This window comes from Balaenoptera ricei, chromosome 14, assembly GCF_028023285.1.
Source record: "Balaenoptera ricei isolate mBalRic1 chromosome 14, mBalRic1.hap2, whole genome shotgun sequence".
In the NCBI taxonomy this organism is placed as follows: domain Eukaryota; kingdom Metazoa; phylum Chordata; class Mammalia; order Artiodactyla; family Balaenopteridae; genus Balaenoptera; species Balaenoptera ricei.
In genome coordinates, this window is record NC_082652.1 from 22,683,347 (window position 1) to 22,700,083 (window position 16,737).

At 40.9% G+C, this 16,737-nt stretch overlaps 2 protein-coding genes across 3 annotated transcripts in view; both read right to left on the bottom strand.

Annotated features, from left to right (window-relative positions):
• Positions 1-780: 780 nt before the first annotated feature.
• CCDC117 (coiled-coil domain containing 117) lies at positions 781-15,342 on the bottom strand. 2 transcript variants are annotated; one of them, XM_059895266.1, is made up of 5 exons: positions 15,287-15,342; positions 12,855-12,905; positions 6,559-6,783; positions 5,951-6,088; positions 781-3,672 (listed from the first exon to the last, which is right to left on the bottom strand). In XM_059895266.1, the coding sequence occupies exons 1-5, from the start codon at positions 15,340-15,342 to the stop codon at positions 3,435-3,437; spliced, it is 708 nt and encodes a 235-aa protein (XP_059751249.1). In that variant the 3' UTR covers positions 781-3,434. The 2 variants fall into 2 exon arrangements, with proteins under 2 accessions (XP_059751249.1, XP_059751247.1); XM_059895264.1 differs by lacking the exon at positions 15,287-15,342 and adding an exon at positions 13,585-13,897.
• Positions 15,313-16,737, bottom strand: part of HSCB (HscB mitochondrial iron-sulfur cluster cochaperone) — a 35,907-nt gene continuing 34,482 nt past the window's right edge. Inside the window, exon 7 of the mRNA XM_059895271.1 lies at positions 15,313-15,349. Within this exon, the coding sequence (XP_059751254.1) occupies positions 15,346-15,349 (4 nt within the window). The 3' untranslated portion in view covers positions 15,313-15,345. The remainder of the gene's footprint in view (positions 15,350-16,737) is intronic.

Here is a 16,737-nt window from a genome sequence, read left to right on the forward strand (position 1 = left end):
AAGTAGGGACAGAACTGTAGGCAGAGGTAGTTAATACTGCCTACTCCAAGAATATTTCATGGCATCAGATCATAATCTTCTAAGATTAAATCTTTACCTTCTGACTTCTAAAGTTAATTAAGGGACAGGAAGACTGGCTTGTTTACCCACTAACCAGTTGCTGAAAGACAACATCCTGTCTTGCTGGAGCTATAGTCTAACACCATATTATAACTGCATGTAGCTCATCTCTCAAATGCCACTAGTAGAATGTTTGAACCAAACTGATACATACAAAACTATATTCCCTCAAGGAGTTTAAAGTTACACTGCCTGAACCATACTTTATTGTAGATTATTTCAATGAAACCTAAACATGTTAGGTATTGCTGTAAAAAGACCACTGGTCAAGTAGGAACCCTGGACCTGGTGAATTGGATTATTATACTAAATTGTCACTATCTACTTAGGCTTAGTTTCCAAATCTATAAAAATAGATAACTTCTAGCTGTGATTTCCAAATTTTGGTTAAAAACCCCCAATATCCTGAGTTTCTGTAGCCGTAACTCAAAGTCTGCCTGCCCACAAATCAGGGATCCACATTTATCAACTAATGGTTGTAAATATGCACGCAATACTGCCACCCAGTGACCTGTCAACTCAAGAAAGGAATGACCATGTAACTGAACATCAAGAGGAATTTTCCTACTCCCTATTTTTAAAGGTCCCAAACTTGATTTCATTTACTTAAGTGCAGGAATACAATATCTCAAATAGTCCAAAACATTTAAGAAGTTTTATTGAAAACAAAATACAAAAACACCAGATTCTCATTTTAAAGTAAAACAGCATCTTTCACAACTTTCCAAGTACTCCACCATTCTTATCACTATTAAAAAACAAAACCAAGGTTCCAGATCCAAAATAATTAATGAACCCACTGGTGAACATTTTTCTCATGGTTCTAGCTTCCACTCATTTTTTAAATTTTACATTTGCACCTTTTCAAGAATGAGTAGCAGTTTTTATTTAATATCTGTGAGAACCGCACTTAACTTTCTTCATATGAAATAGAAAACCACACATACCCTAATCAAACTCAGAGAAAATACACATTTGTTCATTAAAGCTCACCTGCTTTAGATAATTTTTTCTCTTCACACATTAGCATAGTAAGCCAATGTTTGATCCATGCTGCAAAAGCTGTACAAAATGAAAAGACCTGTTAATTCCCTAGGGAAACCTTAAGGCAAAAGCAAAAGCCTTACTCTACAAAAGAAAAACAAAGCAGAGGCATGGGGACTGTGGAGACGGCTCAGATGAGTAAGCACCACAAGGATGAAGAAGACGATTTTTGTACAAACATATGCAGGATAAAGTTTAAAAAGGAGCATTGAACGTCCATGTTTCCTGCAGAAATAATGATCATGTCAGGTAAAATGACTCCTGAAACAAGTTCTGCTTGGATCTTAATTAACAGAATCTTATTAGTTCTCTCCTACATATACCCGTGGTATCAGAGCCTTGTTTCAGAGCTCTTCTTTCCTCCTGTTCACTGTACAGACCTGGATCCCAGGCCTGCCCAACAATCCCTATAGAAGACAGTGTTAGTGTGCTTGGGTCCTTCTTTGGAAAGCTGTCACCTCTCCTTCACCTGAACACTGGGACTAACTCCAAATTCCAGGCAGTCACTTCATGTTTTTGAGCTGTAGCAGAACAAACGCATGGAGGTTTCTTTAAGGCTACAAACTTTACAAGTTGGTCCCATTAACAATGACCGAGAGGCAGGAGTTTTTTAAACGGCATGAATCAAACACTTGCACATTTCAACAGAATACAGTTTACATTCATCTCTAAATCTGAGATTAAGAAACTATTAGCTGGTTTCCAACTGGTTTCAATACTGGTTTGAAGTTTGAATAATTTTACTGTGTAGACATTAAATATTTTGTTTAAATATTAAACATTAAATCTTTTCCTGACTATCCAGACAGAAATAGAGAAAGCAGGAACAACAGGCAGGAGAAGAAACAGTCCAGTTAACAGACTTGTGACTTCTATGCCATCTGTAAAAAGGGGAGGGACTTCGGCATGGGTTTCAAAATTGCCCGGGAGCTGCCTCCTAAAGTCACCTCTACTTGGCATAAACCATGTTTTCTACACAAGGTATCTGATTCCAACAAAGGCAAAAGAAACCCAGAAAACAAAACAGAAATAACTGGGGTGGTCTCCCATTGTCTGATAAAAGAGCTCGTATTACACTCAATAAGTTATAGTGGATATTCTGTAGCACTAAAGGAATTGTCATTTTACTTCGTACTACTGAGTCCTTGCCACACAGAAGAGCTCTTCCTGAGAAATAAAAAACTTCAATCCTGGTTACCCTCAGAGGATGCCTTGAGCCTGGGTAAGGTCCTCAAGATGAAGATTTCCTGCTAGCAGGAAGCTATTCTCTACTAACTTTTAGGCTTACTGCACCATAGTCGAAACAATAGGCAAATTGGCTATTTCAGTAAATCTCAATGTCACTTGCCCATATGTGCTCAGCGAATTATTCAGTCACTGTTTTCTAAATTAACATTAAAAAACTCAACTTGCTTATACAGGCACAACTTTTTTTTTTTAACTACAGAAGTTATATGGTGGGCTTAGCTGATACAGCACTGCCCCAGGATTACCTGAGGGATGCTTCTCCCAGAGCCAATTAGCACATGGTTTACCTCACAACCTTTTAAACTATCACTCAAAGTTAATTAAGCTGTAAACATTACTGGATAGCTGGGCTTATCAATTATGCAAGGAAAACCAAGGAGCAACAGTAGCACAAGGCAAAAAAGCCTCAAAGGAAAAACCTTTTCTTTGTATTTTTCATTGCATTTTCAGAGGCAAAGAGGGGAGCCACAACACTACTGGCTATTTAATCAATATAGCTACACTGAATTGACAACTAATATACAGGTTTCAGAGCCTCTGTTAATTTCCCCAGCATAGGCTTAAGCTACCGCCTCCTTACTCCTTCTCCCCAATCATATATAGTCACCACTGTAAACAGAGCTCATATCTACAGATGAAGTTGTGGCTCAACTGTCAAAGTACACGTAGTAGGAGAGCATCCTACTTTAATGCATCTTTTTCAACTCAAGTATCTGAATGATATAGACAATGTGACAGATGACTTAAAAGTCATGCTTACACATATAGCTTCTATACTTGACTTAGCAGAATGCACTTATTCCTTTAATAAGACCCCTAGAAAACTGCTTTTCTCTTGAGACAAGTTTCCATGGCAAAAGTTGAATTCAAGAAATGGCTACCCAAAATGAGAGTCCCACCCCAAATCACAGGTGGAGATATTACACCCGTTTCAAAACTTTCAAGTCCCTATACTGTACAAGCAGGCTCATGACTGAACACATAAGCCTTCTAAAATTTGACTTTAGTGTAGAAACTGGTGTCTAGAGTTCCATCTCTTCTTCTGTGCAAGCAGCTGTCTCCAAACCAGTGTAAACAGGCAACCCTGTTTGCCGAGGTTCCAAGAACAGTTCAGTTCTGTGAGGGAAGGCAGTGCCAGCAGCTGCATGCTTAGTTTGGCTCTCTCCTGTGTAGTTCTTAGCATTAGATGACGGCTTTGGCTTATCAGAAAGGAGTTCAGGGAGAGGTTTCCAGAGCACAAGCTCCATGGAAGGACGGCTCCTAAGACATAAAATACAGATTTTTATCAATAATTTTATAACATGAAAATAAAAGACATACATTGAAAAACTAATGTTTGCTACCTAACATCTAAAAACTGATGGGATTAAATAGATTTATGACAATCCAAATTGATCTTTACAAAGGCCACTCAAGTACATTATATTTTACAGTTCTGCATGCATTTTTAAGCAAACCAACTGGTTGTACTGATGCTGTGATTAGAATATAAACATTCAACATGAAGAACAGAGGCCCTTGATTTAATTTATTATAGTTTTTTCTTAAATTGTGGTTAATATTAGCAGATGTGAGCTACTATCTTGTACTAAACCATTATAAATGAAAAAGAAACACTGGCCAAACACACTAAAAATATCTCAGTATGCCTTTTGCTTAGTACAGCTATGAAACATAATGCTTTTTGCAGTAAGCCACTGTCTGTGCTTACCCCCACCCCCTCGCCGCCCTCTCCATCTAGTGATGGTTTGATGGTTTCTGGGACCCAAGGGCAAGTAAGGAAAAATAAAACACAAACAATGAAGAACACCCACACCCACACACACAAGGCTAGCTTCTGGAAAACTACCAAGAGCAGAAAGTGCTATGTTTTAGGCTGGAGGGCAATGTGACCTGCTTACTCTTGGCTAAACTATTTACCTATCCTAAGGGCTGGGTAGTCAGAATTATAAGCTCAAGCTAGGAGGCTTATACAAAACCCTTGTGAGCTAACATCGAGCAGCAGTGGAACCCACTGTGTCTAAAGACAACACTGCCTCATCTACCTGACATCAGTGGGACTGGTATCCTAGGAGAATTTTTCAGATATCTGACACTTACGCTCACTGAGTACCAAGTCTATCTGAAGTCTTTTCTAGGCAACTCCTAAACGGCACTTTATAACTTGCCTACTACAGTTGGCCCTCCATATCTGTGGGTTTTTGATTCAGACCATTTTATTTTTTTAATTAATTAATTAATTAATTTACTTATTTTTGGCTGTGTTGGGTCTTCATTGCTGTGTGCAGGTTTTCTCTAGTTGTGGCGAGTGGGGGCTACTCTTCGTTGCAGTGCGTGGGCTCCCCATTGCAGTGGCTTCTCTTGTTGTAGAGCACGGGCTCTAGGCGCGCAGGCCTCAGCAGCTACGGCATGTGGGCTCAGCAGGTGTGGCTCACGGGCTCTAGCGCGCAGGCTCAGTAGTTGTGGCACAAAGGCTTAGTTGCTCCGCGGCATGTGGGATCTTCCCAGACCAGAGCTCGAACCCGTGTCCCGTGCATCGGCAGGCGGATTCCTAACCACTGCACCACCAGGGAAGCCCCCAGACCATTTTATATAAGGGAACTGAGCATCCTTGGATTTTAGTATCCACAGGGGGTCCTGGAACCAATCCCCCCATGGATATTAAGAGACAACTGTACTTTACAGAGTCGGTAATGACCACTTGAGATCATCTAAGCTCAAGGACTACAAGAATTACAGGGCTATCATTAGTTCTTATGTAAATGGGCTCCAGGCTGCTTTGCTTTTCAGGTTCTTATGTTTGCTTTCCAGTTGCTTCTCCTGTTCTCACACTGTACTGTCACTATTCACTACTATGAGTTTGTCTGTTCTGCTGTTTGTGTGTTTCTACTCTGATGATCGAGGAAACCAGATAACTGAGCTGATCAAACTGGGTCTAAACTAAGTGCAAAATGGCTCTTAGAGCTAAAGGCCTGAGGGGCTACACACTATGAGGTAAGAATATGAGCTGTGGATTGTGGCCTTTGTGATAACTTTTTTGACTGCTGGGAGACTTTTGTTTCCTAGGTCCTAATAGTGGTCCTAGATAACTGAGAGAGCCAGGTAAAAGGTACTTTTGAAATGTGGTTCCTACATCCTATCATAGGAATTTGAGAGAATGGGTTCTTTTTTTTTAACTTCTTTATTGGAGTATAATTGCTCTACAATGGTGTGTTAGTTTCTGCTGTATAACAAAGTGAATCAGCTATACATATACATATGACAATGGGTTCTTTCTTGCCAATCCTCCCATTTCCAAATATTAGACCATTAGTGCATTTTAGGACTTCAAAACAACCCAGGGCTGAGTACACAAGGCAGCCAACTCCTGCTTGCATAGCATTTTGCTCACCCCAATGAACTAATAAGAAAAGGTCTCCAACCTGGGCTAAATACAAAATGCACTGTGCTTTCACTTGGTTGGCGATCCGGAAGTGTCTAGAGACTGGGTTTTCCCTCCAAGATCATAATTGAATGGAAACCAGAAACCAAAACTTACATGGACTCAATCATTTTCTTTGTAAAGACTTCATCAAATTCCCTCTTCAAACCTGTTTTCATGGTATCAGAAAGGACAAGGCTGGGGAGATGGTTAATATTTCTGTCAGCTTCAACTTCTTCATCTTCGTCAATTATTCTAAATAAAGACAGAAGCGAAGGAAGATAGAAAAATTATTTAGTTAAGCTATTATATATTCTATTAATTGGACAAAATTTTAAAAATAAAAAAAGGATAAACGCAACAGGTGCTACAGCAAAATATCAAGTAAAATATGAGACTATACCTGAGAGAAAGAAGTATACACAAAAGAGTTGTTCAACATTTAATCAAAATGTTTTACATTAGAGGCAATCAAATTTGAAGAATGTGTCCCTAAAAACCCTCATACGAAAAATATTCAGAGATAGTAAGTGAAAATATTAAGTACAGTTCTATGAGAAGAGCTTACTTTAACATTTAAAGTGTATACTTTGAACTTCCTGATTTTTATAGTCTGATACGTTGAGGATCAAGGAATCACCAAATGATGAATTAGACTAACTTGAAAGAGTAGAGATGTTACATAGGAACAATAATAAGCAGCTAAATATATGCTGCCCATTTACCTGTCCTCAATTTCCTGAAGCCTCCTTCGGGCAACTTCACACTGTGGTTCTCCCGTTGTCTGATCCATCTCTTCACAAATAACATCTAACATGCCAGGTGCAGAAAGGCCACTAGTGCACGGATTTACTCCATGACCCTCTATATCCTGATGTGCACAAAGAATCCAGTCATTAGGACCAGCACAGAGCCCTGCTTCAGTTAGCCTTTTCTTTCTTACTGGACAACTGAAAAAAAAAAAAAAATCAATGAAAATCCTGGCTAATATAAATGAAATGTGTATCATCCCCATCTCTAGTCAAATTCTTCTACGAAAAAACTCTAATTTTTGACAGTGTGTGATTACAAGATGGAAAATCACACATTTTCTTTTCTGTCACTCTCACAGCCTCCCTGAGATGTTTCCCTTACCGACATTTGTCAAATTAGGTTGCAACTGCAAGATTTTTGCCTTTCCAGATTAGAAGTGTTCGATGTGGGAATTTAAAGTCGTTACTTATTCAGCTCTGGAAAGGTCAAGTGGGAGGTAAAGAATACAAAAATCACTAAGTAGCAATTCAGTGCCAGCCATATTTTTTCATACTGCTGCTGCTCCATTACACTGGGCATATGAGGAGGTAATCTGCAGGCATCCTATATTCCCTTAGGGCAAAAATATATGCTTCATCAGGTCTGCAGCAAGTACTACAGGTGCAAATGGTATTGCTGATTTTTTGGTTCTCTCCAAAAATGGCAGAGGCTGTCATTTGCTCTATGGGTCCCTGACTAATAATGGGGCGCACTTTTCTCCTGCCTTGCAACATAAACTATCTTCACTTCCTAGAAATTTTGTATTTCCTTGAGACCTTAGAGTTCATCAAATCCAATTGCTTTGTTTTGCACATGTGGAAACAAGGACCTAGAAAACTAAAGTGCCCCCTCCAAAGTGTCATGTAAGGTGAGTTGTATTGATATTTTGGGTACCAGACCCCAGAGACAGACCCTGAATCCTACCTCTATGCCATTCTCACTAAAACCTCCTGCCTTGTTAGGGAAATTCAACTGTTCAAGCTCTTACCACGAACTAGTATCTGCAAGCACTATGACATGCCTGGTGTTTAGCTGAGAGCTGTCCTGAAGCAAGTTAAATAGACAACCAGCCCTGCTCTATTTGAGTATTTAGACCAAAAGTACATTATTGCCTGGGCATCACCAAGCACAATCTCAAGACCAGAACACAGTTCTACAACCAAAAAATTCATTAATGGCTACCAGAACTTCTGATTCTAAACTAAGAGTCAAAGGAAGAAGCATGTATTTTATAGAGAGAAATTTCTATTTCATGTGAAGACTATGAAAATCAACATTCAAGTCTCTGGCAATATAAAATCTGACAAGTAATAATGCTCTCTTGAACCTAGATTTTTGAATGGAATCAACTATTAAATGAGATGTTTAGTTTATAAATATTTTTAATTCATAAGATAGTATTAAGAATGTCTATCCATAAATCAAACATTTCTGTAATATTTGGATAAAGTATGTGACGTTTTTGAAAGCAGAAGAAAAAGTTATAGACATAAGAAGTCATGTTGGACTTCCCTGGTGGCTCAGTGCTTAAGAATCCACCTACCAATGCAGGGGACATGGGTTTGAGCCCGGCCCAGGAAGATCCCACATGCCACAGAGCAACTAAGCCTGTGCGCCGCAACTACTGAGCCTGTGCTCTAGAGCCCATGAGCCGCAACTACTGAGCCCGCATGCCACAACTACTAAGCCCGCATGCCTAGAGCCTGTGCTCCGCAATGAGAAGCCACTGCACCGCAACAAAGAGTAGCCCCCACTCGCTGCAACCAGAGAAAGCCCGCGTGCAGCAACAAAGACTCAACACAGCCAAAAAAAAAAAAAAAAAGTCATGTAAGAAAAAGCAGAATAAATCTAGAAGGAACAGGTAATTTCCTAGCATATCTAACAATTCAACTATTAAATACAGCTGAGGGACTTCCCTGCTGGTCCAGTGGGTAAGACTCCATGCTCCCAATGCAGGGGGCCTGGGTTCCATCCCTAGTGGGGAAACTAGATCCCGCATGCATGCAGCAACTAAGAGTTCAAATGCTGCAACTAAAAAATCCTGTATGCCACAACGAAGACCTGGAGCAGCCTAAATAAATAAATAAATATTTAAAAAAATATATCTTTAAATGCAACTGAGTATCAGAGCTGGGTTCTGATCTCTGATCTCCAACATAATTTGGGCTAAATTATTTCATGCCTCTAGGTCCACTTTGCAAATAATTAGAGATCAATGATGATTAAGTCCCAAAGAAAATGGGATATAAAAGACTTTAAAGTTCTGATAAGAGCTATGGAAGTGGCAGGCGGGCAGCACACTTCTGGGTATTTGACATCCAACCGTCCAGCCCCAGGGCCTCAATCTCTCCATGTGTATATTAAAGATGGCTATTTAACTTTTAAAGCCAATTGTTTGTACACTTCAAACTTTTTATTTATGACACTGGAATCCTTTATTCAATAATCTCCTATAGGGAACCCCAAAAGATAAAAGCAAAGAGGTCCCTGTGTATCCACAGCAATCCCAAGGCAATAAAGAACATAAATATTGTCTGGTCCAGAGTTTTTAAATTTTATTTTATTATTTATTTATTTAAAAAAATTTTTGGCCATACGCCGCAGCATTCGGGATTTTTAGTTCCCCAACCAGGGATCAAACCCACGCCCCGTGCAGTGGAAGCGCAGAGGCTTAACCACTGGACTGCCAGGGACGTCCCTGAAGTTTTTTAAAACTGAGACAACTTTCAAATCTACTGTCTCATTAGTCTATGTATCAACCAGGTGAGAAAATTCAAAGTTTCTGCTGGCAAAAAAAGGAAAAAAAAAGATCATACACAAAGTTGAAAGACAAACAACAAATCTGGGGAAAACAAAACATATATAATAAACTGGCTTCCTTAATAAAATTTCTTATAGATTAACAAGAAAAAGACCAATAAGCCAATAAAAAATATGCAGAAACATGAACAATTCACACAAAATGAAACACAGATGGCTTAAAAAAAAAGATGTTCAACATCGCCTATAATTTACAAAATACAAATTAAAACAGGGATCTAATTTCTTTAATTATAAAATGCCTATACTTATAAAAGTACATACAATTTAATAATTATGAAACAAAAATCCATGAAAATATTCAAGATATAGACTGCTGTCAGAATCCCAAAATGGTACTCTACTCCCTCCTCCCTGTAGGTAAATACTGTCTTTTATGGTAATCACTTCATTTTTTAAAAAATACATTATCAAGTATGTAGATATGCAATCTTCAAGTTTTTAGTTTTGCCTGGTTTTGAACCTTATATATAAGGAATTATACTGTATACATATACATTCTTTTTTTTTATAAATTTTATTTTATTTTATTTATTATTTTTGGCGTTGGGTCTTCGTTGCTGTACGCAGGCTTTCTCTAGTTGCGGTGAGCGGGGGCTATTCTTCGTTGGGGTGCGTGGGCTTCTCACTGTGGTGGCTTCTCTTGTTGTGGAGCACGGGCTCTAAGCGCGGGCTTCAGTAATTGTGGCTCACAGGCTCTAGAGTGCAGGCTCAGCAGTTGTGGCTCACGGGCTTAGTTGCTCCACGGCATGTGGGATCTTCCCGGACCAGGGCTTGAACCTGTGTTCCCTGCTTTGGCAGGCAGATTCTTAACCACTGCGCCACCAGGGAAGTCCCTACATATACATTCTTGTGATGTTTCTTTTGCTCATACTATAAGACACATCTAGGTTGATAGATGTGGGTTTTTTGTTTTTGTTTTTTTTTTTGCTGAATTGAACTCAGCAAAAAATTTACTTTATCCGTTGTACTGTTCAGGGACATTCCAATTTTGAGCTATCATGAACAAGGATGCTATGGACTTTCTTGTACATGTCTCCTGATGAGCACATGTACATACTCAAGAGGAAAACTGCTGGGTAAATGGGTATGTGCACCTTCAACTCATGCGATAATGCAAAACTGTTTCCCAAAGTGTTGTAGCAATTTACATACTCATCCATAGTGTTTGAGAGTTCCTGGTGCTACAGAACCCTCCAGTATCTGGTGGTGAAGTATCTTATTGTGCCTTTAATATGCATTTCTCTAAAGACCGATGAGGTCAAAAATCTTTTCATTTAGTTGGTCATTTGGATATCCCCTTTGGGGAAATCTTTTACTCATTTTTTTTTTTTCAGACTGTCTGCCTATGAGATGCAATTTTTTACCTATCAGTTAAGTGGTGATCAAAAAGTTTGAAAATACAGTTCTGATGAGAAGATGGAGAAACAGGCATTCCCACTGTAAAAGGAGTATAAATTGGCAACTTTTTTCAAAATTCAAAATGCATATACTTTAAGATCCAGCAATTTCCCATCTAGGAATCCATTTACCTACTTGCAAATATATACAAAGAACTTAAAAAGAATGGTGGTCCAATTTCACTGCAGCACTATTTACAATAGCCAGGACATGGAAGCAACCTAATTGTCCATCGACAGATGAATGGATAAAGATGTGGCACATATACACAATGGAATATTACTCAGCCATAGAAAGGAACGAAATTGAGTTACTTGTAGTGAGGTGGATGGACCTAGAGTCTGTCATACAGAGTGAAGTAAGTCAGAAAGAGAAAAACAAATACTGCATGCTAACACATATATGTGGAATCTAAAAAAAAAAAAAATTCTGAAGAACCTAGGGACAGGACAGGAATAAAGACGCAGACATAGAGAATGGACTTGAGGACATGGAGGGGGGAAGGGTAAGCTGGGACGAAGTGAGAGTAGCACTGACATATATACACTACCAAATGTAAAATAAATAGCTAGTGCGAAGCAGCTGCATCGCACAGGGAGATCAGCTCCATGCTTTGTGACCACCTAGAGGGGTGGGATAGGGAGAGTGGGATAAGGAGGGTGGGAGGGAGATGCAAGAGGGAGGGGATATGGGGATGTATGTATACGTATGTATAGCTGATTCACTTTGTTATACAGCAGAAACTAACACACCATAGTAAAGCAATTAGACTCCAATAAAGATGTTAAAAAAAAAAAAAAGAATGGTGGTCATGGTAGATTTGTTAGTAATAACAAAGATTAGAATTAACTTAGAAATCCATCACTAGGAGACTGGTTAATTATCTGTACCTAGCCTTACAATAGAATTCCACTCACCTGTTTAAAAAGAAATTAGGTAGAACTCTATGTGCCCATATGCAACAAGCTACAGGAGAGTAAAATGAAAAGATCCGATGTGCTGCAGTGTGAACAGTATCTTACTTACAATGTAAAAAACCAGAAATATATAGTTATAAACTTGTAAATTTTTACATTATCTTCCTTAGGAGACATAGGAAACAGGCAACAAGGGTAACCTCTGGGGAAAACTGGGAGCAAGGAGTTTAAGACTTTTCAATATGTAGCCTTCTGCGAACTCTTTTATTTTGTGCATATAACAATATTCACATGGCTCAAAGTTCAAACATTAAAATCGCTTATGCATTTTTTTAAACATTTTTATTGGACTATAATTGTTTTACAATGTTGTGTTAGTTTCTGCTGTATAACAAAGTGAATCAGCTATACGTATACATATATCCCCATATCCCCTCTCACCCTCCCTATTCCATCCTTCTAGGTGGTCACAAAGCACTGAGCTGATCTCCCTGTGCTATGCGGCTGCTTCCCACTAGCTATCTATTTTACATTTGGTAGTGTATATAAGTCCATGCCACTCTCTCACTTCGTCCCAGCTTACCCTTCCCCCTCCCTGTGTCCTCAAGTCCATTCTCTACGTCTGGGTCTTTATTACTGTCCTGCCCCTAGGTTCTTCAGAACCATTTTTTTTTTTTAGATTCCACATATATGTGTTAGCATGCAGTATTTGTTTTTCTCTTTCTGACTTACTTCACTCTGTATGACAGACTCTAGGTCCATCCAACCTCACTACAAATAACTCAATTTCGTTTCTTTTTATGGCTGAGTAATACTCCATTGTATATATGTGCCACATCTTCTTTATCCATTCATCTGTTGATGGTCACTTAGGTTGCTTCCATGTCTTGGCTATACAGTTGTTTACAGAGTGACAAGTTTCCCTCTGACCTGCCCAGCTCCGTTCTCTAAAAACGTAACCCATGTTATCAGTTCCTTGGACCTCCTTTCAGACACCTGTTTCACCCTTTCACTTAAAAACAAATAGCTATGGATATAAAATAGGTTAAATTAAGTGACCATTAAATGAATAAAAGGCACCTGAAACTTACTCATCCTCCTCCTCCTCTCGCTTGTGTTTCTTTCTATGGTGAACTGAAACACTGTTGAAACAAACCAGAAAATCAGTCAGTTGAGAAATTTATGGAGCGGGTGCGTTCAGCATCCACTTTCTGGCTCCGATAATCTTGCCCACCCCATTCCCACCAGCTGTCCCCTTCCTTGCCGAGTGGGATGGATATACAGGTCACAAGTTCAGTCAGGTATAGAGACTGAAATCTAAACTTCTCATTTGGTCAAGACCGGGGGAGATAAATTGAGGGGGACCACCGTAGGGAAAACGTATCGGGGCAGGCACCGGGCTAAGCACTTTATTTTATGATCCCACTAGGAGGACCCACTTCTGTCCCAAGTTGCGGATGAGAAAACTCAGTGTCCGAGAGGCGCTGAAAGTTAACAGCAGCGGCGGCTCCGCCGCGGTCTGGAGGGAGCGAGGCGAGTGCGTGCCCAGGGCAGCTCCAGGCCCGGCTCGACCCGGCTCGACCCGGCTCCCTTCCTCGCAGGCCCTGGGCGAGCTCGGACCGTCTCCTCACTTCCCGGGACGCAGCGGGGCCAGGGTCCGAACCGGACCCCCGCGCTTTGCTACCTCAGGCGACTTACGGTAACCGACTGTGGGGCTCAGTATCCTCATCAGCAACCTGGGGCTGAGAAGTCCCCGCCGAAGGTCGCGGGGAGGGTCAACTAGCCCGCGCCTGCCCGCCCGCCGCCCGCCGAGATCCTCACCGTCCGCGCGCCGCGCTCCCGCCCGGGCTGCTCGGGGCGGCGCGGGGTTCCCACCGCGGGGCCAGCTCGGTGCCGTCCGCCCCCGGCGGGAAGGCCCGGCCGGGGAAAGCCGGTGGCGGCTGTAGGAAGTCCGAGCCGCCTCTCAGCGGGAGGCCGCTGAAGGGCCGGCCGAGCGCGGCCATGGCCGGGGAGATGAGGAGGCTGCGCCCGCGGCCCCGACCGCCCGCGGCCCCAGACCCGGCAGCGGCTGCCACAGCGACTGCCAAGAGGCGCCCGCTTCTGCGCCCGCTCCCGACCCCACGTCACGCCTTCTAGAACCCTCCACCCCAAGCCGCCCGGGGCACGCCGGGATTTGTTGTGTGTGGAGAACTGCTGACGCGAGGGTTGCCGGGAGTTGAAGTCCTTGAGGACTACAAACAAGATGGCTGCCCGACCGAGTCTCCGGGACTGGAGGATGGCCCTGGCCAACCTAGAATATGATCTAGGTTCGAATCCTCACTCAGCAAGTTATGGAACCTCTGTACCTCAGTTTTCTCAGTAGTAAAACCTGAAAACAGTAGTACCTATGTTCATAAGACCGATGGGAGAATTAAATGGATTAAAACATCTAGAGCCCTTAGGACACTTCTTGGCACATAGTACACGTTAAAAATCAGCTACTAATCCCTTCTGTGTTTTAATGTAAATGAAGTTGATGATGCCTTAGAGGGAACAGCATGGAGGATCAGGGAAAACCTCAGAGCTCTTGTGAGAGGGACTGGCAAGACTTCCAGGCTCTATGTGGGGCATCCAGAGACAAAGTCTTGCTAAAGGGCTAGCAGAATTTGCCACCACAACCACTGATCACGATCATTTTTCCCATCTCAGGAAATGGCACCATCATCTAGTCTGAGTTGCTTATTATACCAAAGTCAATGCCCTTCAGCCAAAGACCACCAAGAACACACCTGTAATTGACCAAAGATGGATTTATTGACTTACTGCAGTAAGGGAGTGTCTCAGTAAGAGGGTGTTAGAAAAGGCTTCCTATAGGATTTCGGTGTGTCATAGTGGGATTTGGGAGCAGGTCAAAGAAGCAGGGCTTTGCTCTGGACTTAATACTGTCAGGAAGCAGAGATAATTCTATGGTTATCTTAGCTAATCTTTTCTAGAAGGTGGGGGGAACGAAGGGAGCCTAAACCTACAGTTGGTAAAGAAGCAACAGTCCTTGCGTTAGCCAGGATGGGAGATGTTTGGTCATTTTTGTGCTTTGGACAATGTTTAGGATTGGATTACAGACAGGATTACAAAGGGGTCTTGCTTTTATCTTGATCCATAGAAGTCACATCTCAGCCCCTGTTTGATGTTGATGTTCTGTGAAATTGTTTAACAAGAAACACCAGGGTCCACCTGATAGTACCAGGCCAGTTTCAGCTGTCAGAAGATGCTTTTCTCTTTCTAACCAAAACCCTAAGCATCATCATTGATGCCTCTTTTTTGTTCACCGTCCCCCCCCCCATATTTAATCAGTTAGCAAGTCCTATGGGGCTCGTGAAAGGCCTCCAGATTTCTCTTCATTTTTCCCCATCTCCATTGCCTTCATGATAGTATGGGAAAAAGTAAATGGACCCCTTTGTCTAATGTAATATGATTGATTCAGTTTAAGTTTTCTTAGTGACATTTACAATGCAGTTTTGCCTCCTTAAGGTAACACCCTACTTACCTCAACTGGATATAAAAGATATTCTCCTGGGTCACTTCTACAAATGGCCAACTCATTCCTCACCTGAAAAAAAAAATCCTTCCAGATGATGTTATATATACATATACATACAAATATACATTTATAAAAGGGAGTCCTACTCTATATATTACTCTGAAACTTCTTTTTCACCTAATTATATTTCTTGAATGTCTATCCAAATTCATTCTTTTATCCTTTAATTCACAATTCTATACTAAGTTGCATGCCCCTTATCAAGCAATGTATTAGAATTAATAATTTATTAGGTACTTCCTATTTGCAGGTGCTCTTTACCCAGATAAAGTCAAGTATTCCTCATAATAATGCTAAATTGGATGCTTTTATGCCCCCATTTTACAGATAAGGAAATTGAGGCAGGTTATGGTTCCCAATTCCCTCAGCTGTAAGTGATGGAGCCAGTGTTCAGCCCCAGGTCTGAGACCCTAGATCCTGCCTTAAACTTCTAGGCTTTGCTCCATCTCATTGAATTCCCTGGAAAAAAGTGCTTTGGGGGAATCAGTGAAAGCCTCAGTATAATGTGTCTGAGAGAGACTACATGGAGCTTTGGACTCCTGGAAGAAAAAAACAGGATCATTGTGCACTGTCTCCCACACTAGCTTGGGGAGAGTGGCTACGGAACTTAACAGTGGCCACTGAGAACATCTCTTCTTTTCAGTGACAATCCAGGCCTGCCTCCTAGAGGTGACTTCTGGCTCACCTCTCATAGGATTGGTGGGTCAGAGGCATACAGACACTTAGACGTTCCCTTCTTGACTCCTTTTTCCTGGTGGCTAACCTTATTTATCTTTTTATTAAAAAAAAAAAAGTCTTCTGGTTTTAAAACTAACACAGGTTCTTAGTAAAAAATTAGTTGAAGTGGTGATAAAAGGCTAGAGAAGCAAATAAAAATTGCCTTAATACCATCCCATTAGAAGCATGATTGTTATGAACATCCTTCCAGTCTTTTTTCTTATTTGTGTGTATGTGCACACTCACGTAACTGTGTGCTAGTGTCCAATACACACATAAGAGCTCTGCACTATCGCAACTAGACCACAGATACTCATATGACTCTATATAAAGACAGCAAAACCAAACTCAGGGTAATTTGTCTACATAATTAATAGTCGTTAGTTACTAGAGCTTAGCAAGAAACAACCTCGTCAGGATGTTCATACAAAAATATTAGGCTTCATCCCCTCTGGAAGAAAAGACACCAAACCAAAATGTTGATGGCAATACCAGAACTTACACTTTCTGGATATAAGTTTTTATTCTTTTCCAATGAATATGTACTATTTATTAGGCCATAAAGGATAAATGTTTTTGAAATAAACAATTGATGAGGTACAATGGACTGAATGTTTGTGTCCCCCCAAATTCATGTGTTGAAATCCTGACCCCCAATGTGATAGTATTAAGATAGTATT

Coding starts and splice junctions, on each gene's coding strand:
- CCDC117 (XM_059895264.1), bottom strand. CDS start 13,766: ATGGCCGCGCTCGGCCGGCCCTTCAGCGGCCTCCCGCTGAGAGGCGGC. Junction 12,906..13,584: donor GGGAGCGCGGCGCGCGGACG/GTGAGGATCTCG, acceptor TTGTTTCAACAG/TGTTTCAGTTCACCATAGAA. Junction 6,089..6,558: donor CTTCAGGAAATTGAGGACAG/GTAAATGGGCAG, acceptor GTCTTTATTTAG/AATAATTGACGAAGATGAAG.